Consider the following 19,135-nt stretch of genomic DNA (forward strand, 5'->3'; position numbering starts at 1 on the left):
CTCTCTCTCTCAGGAGCCAGGGCACCTCACAACAAGAGGCAGCAAATCCTAATACCATAACCCCCATGTGATGCACTAGATCAAGTCTTCTCTCCCAGTCTGCAGACAAGAATGGATGAGGGCAGAAGTCTATGCCTCTTCAGGCCTGGGTGTGGCACCACTGGTATTTGAACCACTATCACTTCCCACTTAAGCCTCAAAACCAAATCCCATATAGGGAACCCGCTGATGGGTGAGTCCACAGCACCCATCTCAATAACAAATACTTTACTAGCACAACTCTGGCCTGAAACCCACTTGGGAATAACCACATTAGCCCTGAGGACTCTCTTAACTTAATTTTTACAGGTCTGCTTTCAGGATATTGTTTTTCCTGTGACCTTTCTCTTCTCCCATGTGTTACTGACTTTCCCTCTGGGAGCAGGGGGTGGCTGAGAATACAACACAGCAGCCACCACAGGAGCCATTAAAACCTCCCACGGATTGCTGGGTGTCAGAACTGTTTAGGGTAATTCAATCCTGAAAGCAGCTTTTATCTCCACAGCCCTGACTTCCTGCCCTGTTGTAGAGAGCCAGCTAACTGGAGGGTTCCTCTCCAAGGAGTGTCTACCTCCCAGCAGGGAGGGATGAGGGCCTCTGGTCTTTGTTGTCTGAGGTCCCTGTCTAGAGGAACTGTGTGTGGAGCAAAGGAGACACAGATGTAAAAGTAAGGAGATCATGTGTGTGAGCATATGTAGCATACGGCTGGGTTGTAATTATTGTTGTTACTACTCTTAACTTGTTATCAACAAAAAAGAACAAAAGAGAAATGACCAGAAAGTTTCACATGAATGAACAGGGTGTGTGAGTGTGTGCATAGGTGTGCACATGGACACACATACATACACACAGGTGCGCATGCAAGCACGTGTGTATGTATGTGTATGGGCACACATGCATATATGTGCACGTACACACACACAGGTGCACAAGGATGTGTGCATGTATGTGTATGGACACACACATGTGTATATGTTTATATTCAGTCTGAGAAACAAACTAGAAGAACAAGGAAAATTCATCAACTGAAAACTGTTGTAGAAACAGTAAGTGTGACATGCCTCTCCTCACTTACCCTCAGGTTTGCTCTATAATTATGGGTCAATTGTATAACTTTTTGACATGATTGCATAATTCTTCCCCTTCCTTATCTACTGACCTAACACTGTTGTAAGGAGCTATGCTTATTGGAGGATGGAGATGCTACATAAATGTGCTTTAATTAAATACATTGAAATTGAAGGCCTCAACATTCCCAACCCTGTTCATTCAGAATCCTAGTGCCATCCTTTTATCTGAGGTTAGACTTCTAGTACCATTTACCATCCACCAACCATAAATATCAAAATATAAATACACACCAAAACTGTGACATGAAGGCTTCCTGCAGCTAGCTGCCCCTCAGCCTGATACACAGAGAGGTATGGGCCCCTCTTATACCCACACCTCACACTGGGTATGAAATTAGGTTAAGCACTGGAGCTCATGCTGAAGTACTGAAAAGCATGCCTGACAGCAGAGAGAGGAAAAAGTGAGTCAGTATAAAATATTTATACCTGGAATCATTTAGTGAAGGTTCAAACAGCCCTAAACAACTCATTAAGTCTGGGCAGCACTATCAAGAAAAGGTTAAATTATACTAGTGAGCTGTATCAAAAACAGGCAGGACATGATGTAGCAGCTGGTCCTAGGCCATGGTCATTGGAGATGTCCCTGAGGTGAAATCTGAAAATCCTGCATCCCCAGGAGCAGAAATGCAGGTCAGGGGTCTGATCAGATACATGGTGTAAGGGGGCTAATCATAGCAAATGAGCTCAAAAGATTCCTATGTTAAAAAAATTTTTAAGGATTCTGGGAAGATGGCAGTGATGGTAATAACTGCATAGTTTTGGGGTTTTTTTTTAATCTTTCTGAATCCCTACATAAAAGCAGAACAACCGTATAGCAAAACTGAAAATGCATGGTCAGCATTTACAGCAAAATTTGGTGATAAGATATTCCCCTCAAACCCCAAAACACAAGTGGGTAAAAAAGCACCAACAACCATAAGACCTGTATAGTTTCAGAAGCTGTACAAGAGAAAGGAGAGGAAAGCAACAGGATATCTCACAAACCTGAGAATGGGAGAGTCTCAAAATAGCCAACAAATATTTGCTGAAATATTATCTGAGGACAGCTGCTAAAACTGGGCAAGGCTTTGCCCAATCCAGTGGTATGTGAGTGCAAGGGGCCCGTGGTAAGACCTGAAGGGGCCAGAGCCATATGTCCACTAAGTCTCCTTTCCAAGAAAGAGCTAGAAGCAAAATCAATATTGAATAGGGAAGGAATAATAGAGACCAAAAAAAGGGAGAGAGAAAGAGAGTGTCCACATAAAAGTGGGGAAAAGAAACAGAGCTGGAAACTTCAGAAAGAAAACTGCTATATTTTGAACACCATAAAATAAAAGAAAAAGAATAGAGGGAGCTCTGTGAAGTAGAAAAGCTCCTGAACCCTAAAAGTTCAGGAAAACTAATGTCACATAAAAATGCATAACAGAAAAGAATCACATATAAAGTTACAGTAAGGAAAAAAGATAAATAAATATGGAGGGACAGAATAACTCCCCTACAGAAAATAAAAGCATGCCAGAAAGGCATGGAATAGGTCAAAACTGTGAGCTTCCATTTCAAAATGAGCTAAAAGACACTAAGACAATAATACAAGACAAGAAAAATAATATAAATCAGTATAAGAAAAGCTCAGAAGTTAGGTGGTAAAACTCAGAAAATAATTTGAAACAGAAGAAAGTATTATTTTGATAAATGAAGACTAAACTAGAAAGAACAGAGAGGAAATAAACACAATAATTAATGCCTTGCAAGAAATAGATGGTGAGAAGAATACATTTTTTATATCAAAAATATGGCGTACATGAAAGATAGGCAAGGAAGGTGCAACATACAGATAATAGAAGAAAACCAAAGAACTGAATCAAAACAAATACTAAAGCTAATTCAGGGGAACTATCCTTATTGAAACTACTTACCAAAAGTGTACACTGTATACCTAAGAATATTGACCCAGAACGAGCAACACCAAAGCATATTCTAGTAAAACTGCTAAACTTTAAAGAAAAAGAAAAAAATATTTTGGGAACATAAACAAAATAGCAAGTAATTTATCAGGGAAAGAAATTTAGATTGATGACTTTTTTGGCAGTAGCACTTTATATCAGAAGAAAATAGAGTAACATATATATATTTTTTTTTTGTCTTTTTCCGTGTCCGGCAACGGATCGCAACCCTCAGTGTTGCCCCCGTACCGGACCGGGGACCAGCAACGGGATTGCAACCCTCGGTGTTGCTCCCGCGCCTGCTCAGCCAGTGAGCGGGAACCGGTCTGTATGTGGGATCCGAACCCTCGGGCGGGAGCGCCGCCGCGCTTCCCAAGCGGCGCACTATCCCAGTGCGCCACCGGGCCGGCCCCTAGAGTAACATATTTAATATAACGTAGAGAAAGACATATTATCAGCATCCAAGGTTCAAGGAATATTTCTCCCATGAGCGTTTTCTAAGGAATCAACATTAAAACAAACTTTAAACAACAAAAATGACTAGAGAAATATCAACCTAAGAACCAATATGAACATTAAACATATAGCACTTACAAACTAAAACTAAAGAAAAGTTAAAGGAAAAGAATATCATATGTAATGGCTACGTGCCCAAGCACCAAACAGTGTAGAAATAGTACAACTACAAGAAGTGATAGGAGAAAAAAAAAAAAAAAAAAGGAAAAGAAATGATAGGAGAGCACATATACAAAAAAAAAGTTAAGCTGCTCTAGATTTTTTATATTAATAATGGTGGTAGTAGCATAAGTATTATTACTCTGATACTGTTGTGTGTATAAGGAAAGATAAAGTAAAAAAATAATTATAGAATCGTCTAATTGCATTATCACCTGTGTTCTTGAGAATGTAATTCGTAGCAGGAAAAAAGAAACAGATGTAATACAGAAGAGATTAAATAAAAAGTTATGTATTCTTGAATTTGAACTCATGAGATATTTTGCCATATGCATATATGTGTATTTCATATAGATATACGTTTACACTAATGTACATATATGAACATATATATTTCCTAGCTCAGTTCACTAAAGAAGCCAAAAGACAGTTGCAAACCTGGTAGCAATAAACTTCCATAGCACCCAGGTTGTGTACTTAAAATACCTTTTCTCATCACAAGAAACCAGGACTTTTGAGAAAATGGATGATTCCAGGTCTGTAGGAAGAACATTTTGTCATACTATTTGGCAAGGAAGCTTTAAAATTTTACTCGAGTCACATCAAAAGAATTCAGGAGGCTACCACTGACCAAAAATATGACAATTTGAGTTTCCAAAACATAATAATCATGATTAATTAAAATTCAAAAATATGTTTAAATCCATGTGTTTGTAATGATATAAAAACAGTTAATTGGCCAACTTCAGAGGATAAAAGAGAATCAGTGCAGTATCTTGAAAATTGCAAATAAGGAAAAAGAGTTGAGCATTTATCCTGCCTTTCCTATATAAACTATCACTGAGTAACGAAATAGTAGATAAAGGGGAGCATATTTTTATAAATATATTTCAACTAATAAATGAGGGAAAAGATATGATTAGAATAGCATTATTTTACAACTCCTAATAAATAAGTGGATCTAGGCCTTGAGCTTCAACAGTGCTAACATCCAAAAAGACAGCACCAGTCAGACATTAAGTACCTCCTGATGAAAGAACACAGCTATAATCTTGCAGAAGGATCTAGGTGGCAATGCGCAGGACAGAAGAATGTGTTGAACTGCACCTCAGAGAGGGAACCAGCAAAATCCTGAGTCTGGAATATGCTACAGGTCAAGTGGTCCAGATTCTTTAAAAGGTAAAAAAAAGTAAAGGAGTAAAGAGGATTCTGTAGATTTAAAAAAACAAACAAAAAAAATTTATAAAATTTTAGTGGGCAAAACTAAGCCACAGTACCTAGAGATGATGCACACTTGGGTGATATATTGAGAAATGTGGGGAAGTGATTAATTACATGAGCCAGGATAATGATTCCTTTTAAGAGTAAGGAGGGGGTTGAGATGGGAGAGGCTGTTGAAGGTCTTCTGAAGTAGCTGGCAAAGTTCTATTTCTTGATCTGGGTAGTGGTTAAAATGAGCATTTGCTTTATAATAACTCATTACATATACATTTGCTTTGTGGGGCTTCCTATATACGTGTTCTTTATTTTAAATAAAAAGGCTTCAGTTTTTCTCAGTGTTGAAGGGTTATCATGCTGTTAGACAGAGGGGACCAGGTTAATTTTTCAGTGCACACTTAGACAAGTGGTTTCTTATCTTTTTTGCACTTGCAACAGATCGACGGAACAAGCTCGAACTTCCAAAAACAAAAGTACTTATAATAACAAACACCAGGTGGTCTGATTCCAGTTTCTCTCTGGTGGCTGGTGAGTTGCCTAGCTACTTGTAGTGCCAGTGTAAGAGCGATTCTATATCTAGAAGGAGGCACTGCTCCGTTGTTTAAAGAGTTGAGGCAGGTGGTAGGAGTGTTTTAACCTCACAATGGCTGCAGTATGCACCTGATTTTCATTTTGTCCTACTAAGAGAGGAATTGATTTTCATCATATATGCAAAAAAAAGCTTACTTTTTCCAATTTATAAGAAATAGTGGTGTCATACACATATATAATGGGATGAATATTTAGTTGGATTTTGGTCATGACTCTTATTTAATGATTCTAGGGTGCCCATCAAAATGGTTCAGTTTGCCACAGCTCCCTTAACATTTAGCTCAGTCAACAGGTATGGATAAAATTTAATTCCGTGGATCAGGATCAAAATGGTACCAATGACCCACAGGGGCCATTGAGTGCTCTTCTGGGGTATAACACACTTAGGCCTTCAACATGAGGAAGATCCTTATTATTGTGATTAGTAGTGACAGCTGAGAACTTATTTTCCTTTGTATTCCGCTTTGTTTCTTCGTATTGAATTGAGCAGATGAGATGGCTTAGCAACAGTAATAAAACCGGTACAATCACTGCCTAGCCTGCTTTTTTAGCATTGTGCTGTATATTACTAATTGATTTGTTTCTTCTTGGAGGGTGCTGCAATGTACTTAAAATGGAACCCAGTGCTTAATGGCTTTTTCTTTACTCAGTCTATAACCAATCAATATTTGATGTTTGCAGGTTCTTTATACAATTTAGATGCGAATGAGTATTAAACTATGTTTCCAGTGTGTGGTATGTGTAATAACAAGATAAAGCAGTTCTTTTTTTCTATTTTTCATAAATGAGTTTTAATAAAATAGGGGGGGTGGTATTTTGTTGAAGTAAGAGAGGAAGAAAGAGGCAGGCTTCCTCCCTCTCCTGCTCCCAATCCTGTCTCCTCCCTGGGGGCCATTTGATCCAAGCTTCAGGGACCCAAGCAGACCCTCAGCAGGGGAGATATGAAGACCCTGGCACCCTCAGATTAGTAGCTCAGCATCAAGCCCACCTTGGGGCTGCTCTCACTGTGACCTTGATCTTCTCTCCAAAAACCAAGGTTTGGCCTTATTGCTTATGATAGTCTTTCTCTCTCACTCATTTTTCTGCTCCTGACCTTGTAAACATTCCAGTCACTGGATTTCCCTTTTGACACCACCTGGTTCCCCCTGGTCTCTCTGGGGACAAGAGCCCTAACCCTGAGTACCTGCTTTTCTTGGCTACTGCCCATGACCCAGCAAAGCCCACACTCCATGAGGTTAAGCTACTATTGGGGCCACTGTGGGATTTTCTGGGACTGAGGGTCCACCCACCACAATACACTGACCAAACTCTCACCAGTCCCCTCATGGTGGCCCTTTGGGTCTGAGCAACCTTGGTGGTATGGTTTGTCCTGGCTTTAACTGAGCCCCAGGCTCGGGGATTTAAAAGAAGAAAACCTAGACACTCAGAAAGGTTCCATAGGGATTTCTTGGTGGTCCTAGCACCTTTTTAAGCCTTGAACTTGGACTCAGAAGATCTACAGTCACTCAGCTTCTCTGAACTTGAACTTCCTGATATTTAAAAGGGATACTATAAGTCTCCCTCCAGTGCTACAAAGTTTCAGCAAGTTTAAACACATTTAATACTTATATGAAAGCACAGGGCTTGACTCATGTTAGGTGCACAATAAATATTGGAAGATTTTTGCTCCCTTCATGGGTGGAATTTACCTCTCAGGTATCTATGTTTCAGCCCCTCCCACCCCCACCACTCACCCAGAAGGAAGAAAAAAACAAGTTAGGAAACAGCTTCAACCTGGAGATCAAATCTCACTTTGACTTCTCCAGCGCCCTGTCACCACTGTTGCTAATCCTCTTGCTCCTCAGGTTCTTGGACCTTCATACTTTGATCTACAAGTTTGTGCCCAATGCCCTTTACTCCAGTGACACTTCTGAAAACCAACCTAGCATCTGCCTACACTCTCCTGGTTCCTTAGAACCTTCCTTAGTTTAGAACTGATCTCATGCCTACCCTGCCTGAAGTACCTGCCAGGTTTCCCCGCTTCTAGGGTTCCCTGTTCCAGATGCCTCCTGTAGGTTCTGGAACAGTTAATACCACCAGGCTCAGAGCAATAGCCCACCCCTGGGGCAAGGATCTGGAAATTATTAGATTCTGTTCCCAGCAAGCCTCAGCCTGGTGCTCAGCTGAGGAAGGCCGATACTGTGTGGGGCACCTTCAGAGGGACACTGGAAATAAAGCAGAATAGCAACTGTCCTCTTATGCAAAGCCACAACTACCCACAGTTCTAGTGGACCCATCCTGAACAGCAAATTCTACCATTAAAGAAGATCCTGAAAAGGACACTGTGGATCTGGGACTCATGTCGATATCTGTTAAGGCTGGAAGTCTTCAGGACAGCTGGGAAGGGCTTGATCACCACTAAAGGACCCTTGAGCAGAGAAGGAAGAATCCTTAATTTTGGTTCTTTCTCCAATCCTAATATGCTCAGAAAAGTCACTTCCCCCCGCCCCCATAATGCTTTCTCCATCTGGACAATGATGAAGGTGGGAGTAGTGTACAAATCCAGCTGAGTATCAGATTCTCTTCGGAAGGTTTTTGCACAGTGCAAGTATTGCCTTCACATCCCCACCCAGGATCTACTGAATCTCCTGGGAGTAGTGTACAAATCCAGCTGAGTATCAGATTCTCTTGGGAAGGTTTTTGCACAGTGCAAGTATTGCCTTCACATCCCCACCCAGGATCTACTGAATCTCAGTCTCTGGGGCCTGGAATCTGTTTTTAAAGGTCCTTGGGTTGTTTGGGAAACACTGGTTTCAGAGATCTCCAAGATCCCAATTTGCTGTGATATTCTATAGTGTCTAAGAGATTCCAGACAGAATAAACAAGAGTAACCAATGGGATGAAGCTTGAGCAAGACCACCCCACACACATGAGAAGCAGGGCAGCCTTTGCAGAAAAGCAATAAACTCAGAAACTCCACACCCCCAAGAGGTGCTGCTGGTGGGAAACATAAATCGATTCCAAACAACTTTGGGCAGATCTGTGAGAGTCAGAGCCATTCAGGGAGCAGGATGACCACCATGCCTCGAAGGCTGCTGGGAGCAACAGAATTCCAGCCGGATGAATCATGGGTCTGACCTGGGATAGTAAATCCTCCATTCCCATGGAATTCACTTTACAAAGAGTTCCCTCTCTGGACCTTTCCTTCTGAAATCACTGAAAATAAAAACAAAATTTTGTGTATAGAAACCACCTGAGACTAATATATGTCCACTGAATTAAGAAACTATTGGTCCCTGTATTGAGAAATGGCCTTAAAGTCCCTCCTTTATGGGAAGGGGACATAAATCTTGAGACTGGGTGTCTGCTTCCCACCGTGAGACATTGAACATGAAGTTACACACTCTTTAACCTCTATTTATTATGCACCTCTAGTGCCGAATGTTGTGCTAAGTGCTTTGCTTATGTCGAAGTCTAAGTAGTAGGTGTTATAATCTCCATTTGTTCAGATTAAAAAACTGAGGCTCAGAGAGTTTATATAACCTGTCCAAGATTTCACGGCTGGTCAGGGGCAAAAATCCAGGAATGAGAAAATTTAGTCTGTCTGAATCTAAAGCCCATGCCCCTCTTCCTACCTCACCAGATATCCCATCTGGACAAGAGGTAGAAGCCCAGCATTTCTGGGAACATCTCGGAGCCTTTATAACAATGTTAACCTAGGCCAAAGTTAGAAGTGGGTCCCACTGAAGGTTAGATGCTCAGGTAGGGTCCCAAGGCCATACTCTCTTCCCCAGCACACTCTTGAGAAAAAAAAAATATCTAGGTATTCTTTCATTTCTGGAGTTGAATTAATTAAATGAACCATGATGCTTCAGCCCCAGATTGATGGTGCCCCCAAGCCCAGGCTGCTTGCTACAGGCACAGACTGACCTGCAGGACAGATTTCAAGGAGCTAAAGATAATTGGAGAGGTGGTTTTTTCAAGAGATTTTCTTTTTATCTCTGCTCCCATCCTCACCCAACCCACTAAGTTTAAATTCCCAGGTGCTGCTGGCACTGGATCCATATTCACAAAAACTCCCCTGGCCACATTTCTCATTGTCGGGGACAGCGCCAGCCTTAGGTATAGGCGGGAGTCATGGACACACTCACATTTTTAGGGTTTGGGAAGTTACAGTGAACTTTCATACTTCCTTGTTCATTTGGTTTTTTAGTATGCCAATCCAGCCCCTTTTACAGATGAAGGAACTAGATCAAGGTTGCACGATCAAACCCAGGTGTTCTTGCTGATTTCAAAGACCGTGTCCTCTCCACTTCACCCCTCTGGCACAGCCTACGCTGACATTTTGGGCACTGGAGTGGGTAAAAGGGCAACCGGCCAAACAAGCTCTGCTAAAATGCCTTCTGTAAAAAGTCACTTCTTTGAATTAATAGGTTTGTCCCCTTTTTAATACAAATAAATCAGAAAATTAACAATCAACCATTCACACCAAAAGTGAATGGATTTGGATTTGTTGCCTTCTAGCCCTTGAAATGACCTTCAGAAACTAAATAGAAAACACCTTCATTTGAAATAAAAATGAAGCCCGTAAGAGGGTTGAGTATTCAGCGTGAGTAACCATGTGTGTTGGATCCCCAACCGGGACTTGAGACCTCCTGACCTCAGGGCCAGGACAGTGTCACCAAAACCCACCACAACTGGCCCAGTTCTCAGATTATCAAGCCTGCCCAGCATCATCTCAATTTATTGTTTATAATTGTCTACCCAAATTAACCCTTCAGATTCACATCATGAAATTAGTTCAAAGTCTTCAAAATTTTTTCACTTTAATGTTTTAGTGAACAAAGCTCTATATACCCAAATTAATTTTTTCATCATTTTCTGTAGGTAGAATTCAATTTAATCTCTCCTTAAAGAGAAACAATTTCTGCAATCTTATAATGAGATTTTTGTATCTTAAGTAGAAGTAATTTATCAAGAACACTTTTTTTTTAAGTTTTTATGGGTTGTAAAAATGTTAGAATTCTGCCCAACATGAGATATGACAACTCCCCAAGGTCTGGCCTGGCTCAAAGACAGAAAGTTTGAAAGGAAACAGCCCAGTGGTGGGGGAGGTGGGAGAAGGGTTTGCTCTGAGTGAAGACGACCAAAGGACATTGGGTGAGGACGTGGAGCATCAGGAAGTGGGTGAGGAACTGGGGAAAGGAGGGCATGCGAAGACAAATTTGACCTGTTTTTTTGTGTTTGATACTCTCTGTTGCATAGACAGCCACAAGTTGCTTGGTAACAAGGAGGCAGAGGGCCTCCTTAGAGGGTGTCTGCCAAACAGACAAAGCCATGGCCAGTGAGTGCCAGGCTTCCTGCTCCCACACTGGCCTGGCGTGTTTGATACTCTCTGTTGCATAGACAGCCACAAGTTGCTTGGTAACAAGGAGGCAGAGGGCCTCCTTAGAGGGTGCCTGCCAAACAGACAAAGCCATGGCCAGTGAGTGCCAGGCTTCCTGCTCCCACACTGGCCTGGGTCCCCAAGGCCAGTGGTAGAGTCATGGTGCCCATACTGTGTCCAATTTACTCTTTCAATCTTCTCCATGCTAAGAGGTTCCCTAAACACGGAAGCCAAACCTTTGAGAACAGGTTTAGCTGCAATCACAACAGCACAGAGTGAGCACCTGTTATTCAATCTCATACTGGACTTGGTGAAAGACCAGGAGAAGACCAGCCACTGCCCAGCCTGTGCCACCCGATAGGGGCCTTCTGTCCCTCATCAGAGCTCTCCTAGCACAGTGTGAGCTGGACTCTCCTGTGGCTTTCCCTTTTTCTTACTGTCCTATATTGCAGTTGGTTGCATCCTTTTCTGTCTCTTAGTAGGCTATAAGCTTCTTAAGGCCAGGGCCCAAGTCTGCTCCATATCTTTGTCTCTCCCCTGGTATCTGACCCAGGGTCTGGCACATACTAGGCTCTCAACAAAAGTCCAGTTTGAAATACTGATCCATGCTTCTTGCCCAGACCTTGGTGCCATCTTGAAATGTGGGTTTGGGATCATGGAGCAGACATCTGAGATGAAGCCCGGGAAGGCCGTTGGAGGAGGAGGGCTGGGTCAAGTGAGTGACTGCCTTGTCCTCTTGTGCCACAGTTCACTGGCTGTTCACCACATGTGGGGCCAGTGGGCCCCACGGCCCCACCCAGGCCCAGTGCAACAACGCCTACCAGAACTCCAACCTGAGCGTGGTAGTGGGCAGCGAGGGCCCCCTAAAGGGCATCCAGATCTGGAAGGTGCCAGCCACCGACACCTACAGGTACGTATGGGAGAGGGGGAGTCCTGAAGAGGACTGGAGTCCTGCCTGGGGGTGCATGCCTACAGGGTGCCCAAGCACGCCAAAGTTCAAAGGCCATAGATCCTGGCTGACAGTGGGGTGAAAGGGCTGCAGACGAGGAGAATGGGATAGTGAAATATGGCAACAAAAGAAGATGTGTTCCTTGTCCTCAAGAAGACCACAGACCATTTGTGGAGATGATATGCATGCATGAGCTAGCTTGAGAATTATTGCTAATAGTGATAATTATGGTAGACTGTTCCTTGGATATTACTTGATGCTCTTCAAATGAGGCAGTGCATGTAAAAGTGTTTGGGAAACAAAAGTATGATGCACATTAAGCCAATGTTCTTATCCTTGAGCCTCCTGTCCTGGGCCTTCATTGTTCTCAAGTGAAGCATTCTGTTCTCGAATGCTCGCCCCACTCTCAGCCCCAACCCAGCAGTGTCCTACTAGAGCAAGCCAGGCTGGAGGGAGGCCCGACACCCCGTGTCACTTTGAGGCCATGATACTAAGCGAAGCTAATGGCAAGAATGTAGCTGGTTAAAACCCACATTGCGAGGCTCCAGACACTGCCAGAGTGTCTGATTCTGTAAGTCTGGAGGGGAGTCTGAGAATGTGAATTTCTAATAAGTCTCCAGGCGATGCTGATGCAGCCTTTGAGATCCACTGAGTTCAATCAAACCCTGGACTTAGAAAACCCTGGGTAGTCCTCACATGAGCTCAACTGCAGCAAGGCCAGTGCTGCAGTCCTCATTTTTCAAATGAGGAAACTGAGGCTCAGTGTCAGGAGCCTCCCTGCAGTCACACAATCCAGAAGCAGCCTCCAACACCAGACTTCTCAAGCAGGCCTCACTGTGGCGCACCAGCAGAGCTATTTAAAAGAGAAGCATCATGATTACGCGTCCCCAGGAGCAAGACACAGTGGGAAGTAAGCTCTCCTTTCCCCTTCCGCAGCCCCCAACCCCACCACGTCCTCAGTCCCCCCAGGAAGGAAAGGGGCTTCTCAGATTTCCTTGTTTTCTCTTTCCAGCTTCGTTTCCTGTGGCAGCCCCATCCCCAGGGCCTTGGGGTAAATGTGTTACAGAGAGAGCACTAAGTGCTTTTTAAATTACTTTCTGGGCAGGAATGTGATAACAAGGTTTGGCTGCAATCAGATGAGCTCCTCCAGGTCCCATACACCCCCAATAAATGTCCCCAAAGACACCCTGCCTCCTCTGGCCCCACCACATTGAGCAAGCCAGGCCACCCCGTCCTGCCAAACCAAACCTCCCTGGTCCCAGAGCAGGGAGGAAAGGACTCCCAGGGAGAATGGGATGAATGCTTGTTGAAGACCCACCAGCTATTTCTCCTGCTTTTAGCAGTGTGGTGGGTGGCATTATCACTGTTTTATTGATATTCCCATGCTTTCTGGAGTCAGAGAAACTTAGCCATAGATTTGATGCTGCACAATCAGTGGCAGAGTCAGGATTTAAACCCAGGGCCCTGTGGTACAAAGTCTGTGCTCTTACTACGAATGTCCACACCTGGACTCTGGGAGGCAGACATAGGAGCCATCCTCCACCCATCTCCAGAAGCCTTTGGAAATGTGAGCCTGGGAGGGAAGGCCCAACCACCTGAAGGGATATTGGCCAGCACACCCCATATACAAAAGGCAACATAAAGAAGAAAGTGGAGGAGTTGTGAGGTAGACAGGGACCCCAACAGTAGGCCCCCAACAAAGCCCATTGTCCCATCCCTACCCAGGGAAACTCCAAAACCAGACTGGCCAGAACTCCCCTGCTGCCTGTCTCATAGAGGTGCACAGTCAGGAGATGGCTTGTACGGGGGTCCTCTTGGGCTGTGTTTCCCCAAGACAGTGTGAATCAGGCCCACTTCCAAACTTGCACAGGGTACTGCCCTATAGGCCTGGCGCTATAATTGCTCCCGGTGACTACTCTGCCTACTGTCAGCGAGGTGAGGGGACGGAGCTGCCACTTTCCACACACCTAGTATGTGCCAAGGGAGCCACCATCACCTGGGGCTTCCTCAGGGATGTGTACACTTGAAAGCACCCCCACTCTTAACTGGTAGTTTATCCTGAGCCCATCTCCCACCCTCTACACCTGTGCCCACCACCCCAAAGGAAGAGGCCCAGAAAAAGGGAGAGGCAGGAGGGGCTGGGGAGGAAGAGACAGTGGGCTGGTGTGGGGCCTCAGGTGCAACCCTGGCACCCCCATCTCTTCCCCCTGCTTTCCCTGCCCTGGATTTGCCACTGCGTCTGTGAAAACAGTGACAGGTAACTTGGTCACTCCCTCCAAGCCTGGGTGTCCTGGTTTCGTCTCTTCCCCCTGCTTTCCCTGCCCTGGATTTGCCACTCCGTCTGTGAAAACAGTGACAGGTAACTTGGTCACTCCCTCCAAGCCTGGGTGTCCTGGTTTCTGGACTTGTTCCCCCTCGCACTTTGCAAACCTCCATATTAAGCCCCTATTAGGACACCATGCCTGACAGTAAATGTACCAAAGTGAATAAGACCCAGTCCCCGCCCAGCAGAGCTGCAGCCAGTGGGGGCGGTGAACACGTGAACAAGCATTTCTGCAGGACAGAGAAAGAACTGAGGGTTGTTCACACAAGGTCCTGCTGCCAGAGGCCAGTGGAAAGGCGGTCACTCGACCTGAGCTCATGAATGGCTTCCACAAGGAGACAGGAACCTGGGTGAGGTCTGAAGGTGGACAGAGTGGTCTACAAAGAAGCAGGGAGAGTCTTCATGTTGGAAGGAGCAGCCTGTGCGGGCCAGTGCCTGCTGTGGGCACAAGAAGTTGGTGCTGCCTGGTTGCCTGGGCCAGGCCACCCCAGGAGCAGAGCTGGAGGTGGCAAGGCTGGGCCAGGGCTGGATCCTCACCTCCCAAATGCCTCTGGCTCCCCCTTGTGACGGCGTGAGGGTGGGAGTGAGAGAAACAGCCCGGAGTCAAAAAGGAGTCAAAGAGGGCTAAACCGGGGCCGGGGGAGGATGGAAGGAGAGAAGGACAGGGCCAAGAGGCATTCAGGAGGCTGGGTAGGTGTGATTTGAGGATGGGAGGGGGAGAATGCCCAGGACCCCAGGATGACATCACGCTCTGGCATGGGGTGCTGCGGGACCAGGAGTGGCAGCTACTCTCCTAAGGAGCGTGATCAAGAAGGAAAAGCAAGCTCAGGGTAACAGCCAGAGGCGCACCAGGTGAAGGGGGATCCCCAGGCCCTGGTTCTGCAGGACAACTGTATAGAGGGTGCCGTGGGGGAATGGGGGGAGGCTGAAGTGCATGGAGGGCACCACTGGAGGGCCACAAAATGGGCATGGATTGTGGGGCTTGTGCTGAAGGGGTGGGGTAAGATCCTCAGCCTCCTTATAAAATGGAAAGAGGCGATGATAGAGCCCAGTCCAGAGGACTGTCCAGGGACTTGGTGAGGTTCTGTGCCTGACGTGGTGCCCCATGTAGAGGCAGTCAGCACTCGGCAGATGCCAGCCACCCCCTCACTCCTCCTGACTTCCCCCTGCCTCCCCACCCCTCTCCCTCCAGCGCACCTTCCTGTCTCTCTAGGGCTCAGCACCTCGCTCAGCCCTCAGACCTCCCCACCTCCCCCCAGCACACACAGATCACATATAAAAACATTTGTCAGCTGCGGCCCACAGCTCCTGCTGGCAGTTCTCACACAGTTCACTCGCTCTTCAGACGCAACGTACAAGAGGCCCCAGATCCCAGCTGGAGCCAGCTGACCTGGGCCACAGCTGTTCCTGATGGTCTCCTTCAATGACATTCTTTTCCCCACCTGGCTCCAGAGACCAGCCTGTGCAGCTGGATGACACCATCATTCAACACAACTCACAGCCATGGAGCCCCTACTGGGTGACAGACATTGAAACATGGAGTCCCTACTGCGTGCCAGACACTGAATCATGGAGTCCCTATTGAGTGCCAGGCACTAAGTAGGTGCTGTGGGACTTGTAGAGAAGACTGAGACTCTGGAACCTCACAACCTCTGGAAAGACGACAGGGCAAAAAAGTTCAATAACAGTTCACAATGCCAATCAAGTCCTAGACAATAGTAGGAGAGGTGTCACAGGCATGATTAATTGCCAGAGTAATTGCACAGATAGCTATTGCTATAAAGGGCACTGAAGGTCAGAGACGGGGGATTAGGCAAAGATGGATGGACTGCAGGCAGAGTGGGGTTTGGGTCCAACTTCTGCCACTGGCACACTTGATGACCTTGAAAGTTGCCTTCCCTCCTCTCTAGTGACTCCATCTGCAGAATGAGGGGTTGTAGAGAGAGGGCGCTGAGACCCCTCCCAGCTCCAATATTCTGAGGCACTCAGGGCTATGCTGGTCAGGAAGGGGACAGGGAAGAAGTGGACCATGAAGCTCACTCATCGATGCAGTAGGAATGGAACCTGGGACGGCCCTCCAAGGAGCATGCACCTCCACAACTGGCCTCTCCAACGCTGACCCCAGGGGTGTCACCTGATGGCTCAAGTGACCCATCTGGATAAGACAACTATACATCTGAACAGAAATTTCCTACTGGCTAAGCCCTGAACACACTTTCACATCTCATATGTTCTCACAGTGACCCTGTAGGATGCGCAGGGCAGATCTTACTATGCTGAGTTCACAAATGAGGAAACTGAGACCCAGAGGAGGAAAGGGACTCACCCCAGGTCCTACCCAGAGTTAGAAACAAAGCCCAGAAAAGGTCTCCCACTTCTCTGGGAGGTGGCGCAGGAGAGAAATGGGGGGCTTCATGTTCCTGCGAGTGGGGGTCCACTCTCTCCACCCCCTCCACCGCACCCTCCCCCAGGTGAGAGCCTCCCCCAGGTGACAGCAGACCCTGCCAATGTGCTGTATGCCAGCTGGGCTCTCATTTCAGGATCCAGCAGGTGGCCACTTTGATTTGCTGCTAATTCTTTATTTAAAAAAGATTCACAACTCAATTACAGCACATAACAATAGCTCACAGTCAATAATACAAAACACAAACCCAATAAAAATCCATTCTGACCAGGGGACATAGATTTAGAGGAGGAAAAACAAAAAAAAATTATAGCATCAACTCATCGAGAACAGTATCTTGTAATTTCCAGTAAATCGGAAAAACCGTGAGTCATTTTCCCCACTTGAGTGGCAGGTATATTAATTTCTTGTCGTTTGTCAACCATTAAAAATAAATTGTTTACAAGGAATGGGGAGAAAGCTTCAGAGATTCAGTCTGAGCTTATTATTCTGGTATGAGGTTGGGCACTACGATTCACAGGGTCCAGGGTCTTCTCAAGTGCTAACCCTGGCCTGGGCTTCAGCTGGCTCTGAACAGAGGCAGGTCCTGGGTGAAACTGAACAGCCTTGACCCCAGGCCCCTTGGCCATGCCCTGGTCCTCCCTGCTCTCATTCACTCGCCCCCTTCTGCCTCCAAGAAGTCACCTCTGGGAAAGGAGTGGACAGGCTCACTCACTCACAACAGCACGCTCCCGGCTCTGAATTAAGTCTCTTACAGACATTATCTTATTTAATTCTCACGACAACCTTTCAAGGTAGGTATTATTATCTCCTTTTTATAGATGAGGAAACTGGGGCTCAGAGAGGGTAAATAAATCACCCAAGTTCACACAGCTAGTGAGTAACACTGGCAGGGCCAGAATGAGGGCAAAGTAAGCAAGGCACCTCGGGCACAAAATTTAAGGAGACGCTCTCAGGTCGATCCCGCTCAAACACAGCACCTGGGAGGGAGGCGCCTCGTGGGCCTCACTCTACTCCTGGCCCTAAGTAGCAGCACTTTGGATTTGGATCCAGGTCTGTCTGCATTCAAGTCCTTGCTTTTTTCCCTGTGGCACATCCCACTCCCAAGGAGATCAGCCTTGTAGTTGCAACTAGAAGCTTCCAAATGAGTGAAGCTCTAATTGTGGGATTTCAGGCCTCAGGGCTGATAAGGAAACCATGCCTTCCCAGGACCCCTACAATTCATCCAAGCAGGCAGCTGCCTGCTTTCCATGACTTTAAGCTACTTGGAAATGTGGGGCCGAGGCCATCACCTAGGAAAGTAAAATCTAGCTACTGACATCTGGTTGCCAAGCTCCACTGTCCACTTTGGAATTTGTAGAGCTGCTCCAGCCCAGATGATTTGCAGGTGTTAGCAGTCTTTTTAAAGCCACATTTTATGCCCTTGAGGGCAGGCGTCCTTGTCCTCCTTTCCTTCCTCAGTAGTGAAAACTGAGGCTCTGAGAGGTTAAGCAAGTTGCCTCAGGTCACACAGCCAGCAAAGTGAGACTAGAACCAGTGCAAGACGCAGAGCTCAGGCCTCCTTCCATCACACCTCCCTGCCAAGGTCTAGCTCAAGACACAGACGGGGCTGGTGCTCTGACTTGGTTGGGGGTGGGAGAAATAGGAAAGACACTTGGGGAGGAAAAAACGAGTCAGGAACTAACAACATCTAAAATATAATAATTTGGCTAAATTTAAACTTGTGAAAGAGTTCAGAATGATTCATACTGCATGCAGATTGATGCAAATGACTGTGGATGATCAGAGGGAAACTTACCTCTCAGCCATGAACAGGAGTGGGCAGGGCAAGGACTTCATCCTGGGCAGAAGTTTTCCAAGCAAACCACGTCTACAGGTTGAAATGACTTTTTACACAGCCTGGCCAAGCCCCAGAAACCTGGAGGGGCAAGCAGGACAGAGCAGGGTCCATCCACATTGCTGTCTCTAGACTACACAATCTCTGGAAGCCACCACCACCCCCCTGCCCAGGTTTCCATTCCCTGAGCTAAATAGTTCTGCTCTTCACCAATAAGCCTTCCTTCTCCTCAGTCTTTTAACTGTCCTTATCACCTTGTCCATCTCTAATGGGTGAAGAGTGAGCATTCGGCTGAGGGTCCGAGGGAATTAGGGAGGGCTGATGGCTTCTCAGACACCTCTCTTTGCATGTCCATATCAGCTTCCCAGTGACATATTGGAGAAGAACTGGGCTCCAGAGGGGAAAAGTGGGCTTGCCACCAACCAGCTATGTGGCCTCTCATGAGTTACTTAACCCCTCTGAGCCTCTGTTTCCTCGTCTGTCAAATGAGGTTAATGACATGGACTGTCCGTGGCAACTGGGGGGTGCCTTGAGCACGTCAGCACGCAGCATACCTGGCACACTGGAGGTGCTCAAGATTGGCCCCTCCTTCCCTCTCCAAACAAACCAAAGCTCAGGCTCCCCACTCCCGCCACCTTCCGTGGTCAGAGCTGCCACAGGCTCCCTGCCTGGCCCCTTCCCT

General features: G+C 46.1%; 1 protein-coding gene across 1 annotated transcript in view; it reads left to right on the forward strand.

Annotated features, from left to right (window-relative positions):
* Positions 1 to 19,135, forward strand: part of ALK (anaplastic lymphoma receptor tyrosine kinase) — a 200,382-nt gene that overhangs the window by 134,091 nt on the left and 47,156 nt on the right. The window contains exon 8 of the mRNA XM_008566396.1: positions 11,688 to 11,850. Within this exon, the coding sequence (XP_008564618.1) occupies positions 11,688 to 11,850 (163 nt within the window). The remainder of the gene's footprint in view (positions 1 to 11,687; positions 11,851 to 19,135) is intronic.

Source organism: Galeopterus variegatus, unplaced genomic scaffold, assembly GCF_000696425.1.
Source record: "Galeopterus variegatus unplaced genomic scaffold, G_variegatus-3.0.2 Scaffold239, whole genome shotgun sequence".
NCBI classification, from domain to species: domain Eukaryota; kingdom Metazoa; phylum Chordata; class Mammalia; order Dermoptera; family Cynocephalidae; genus Galeopterus; species Galeopterus variegatus.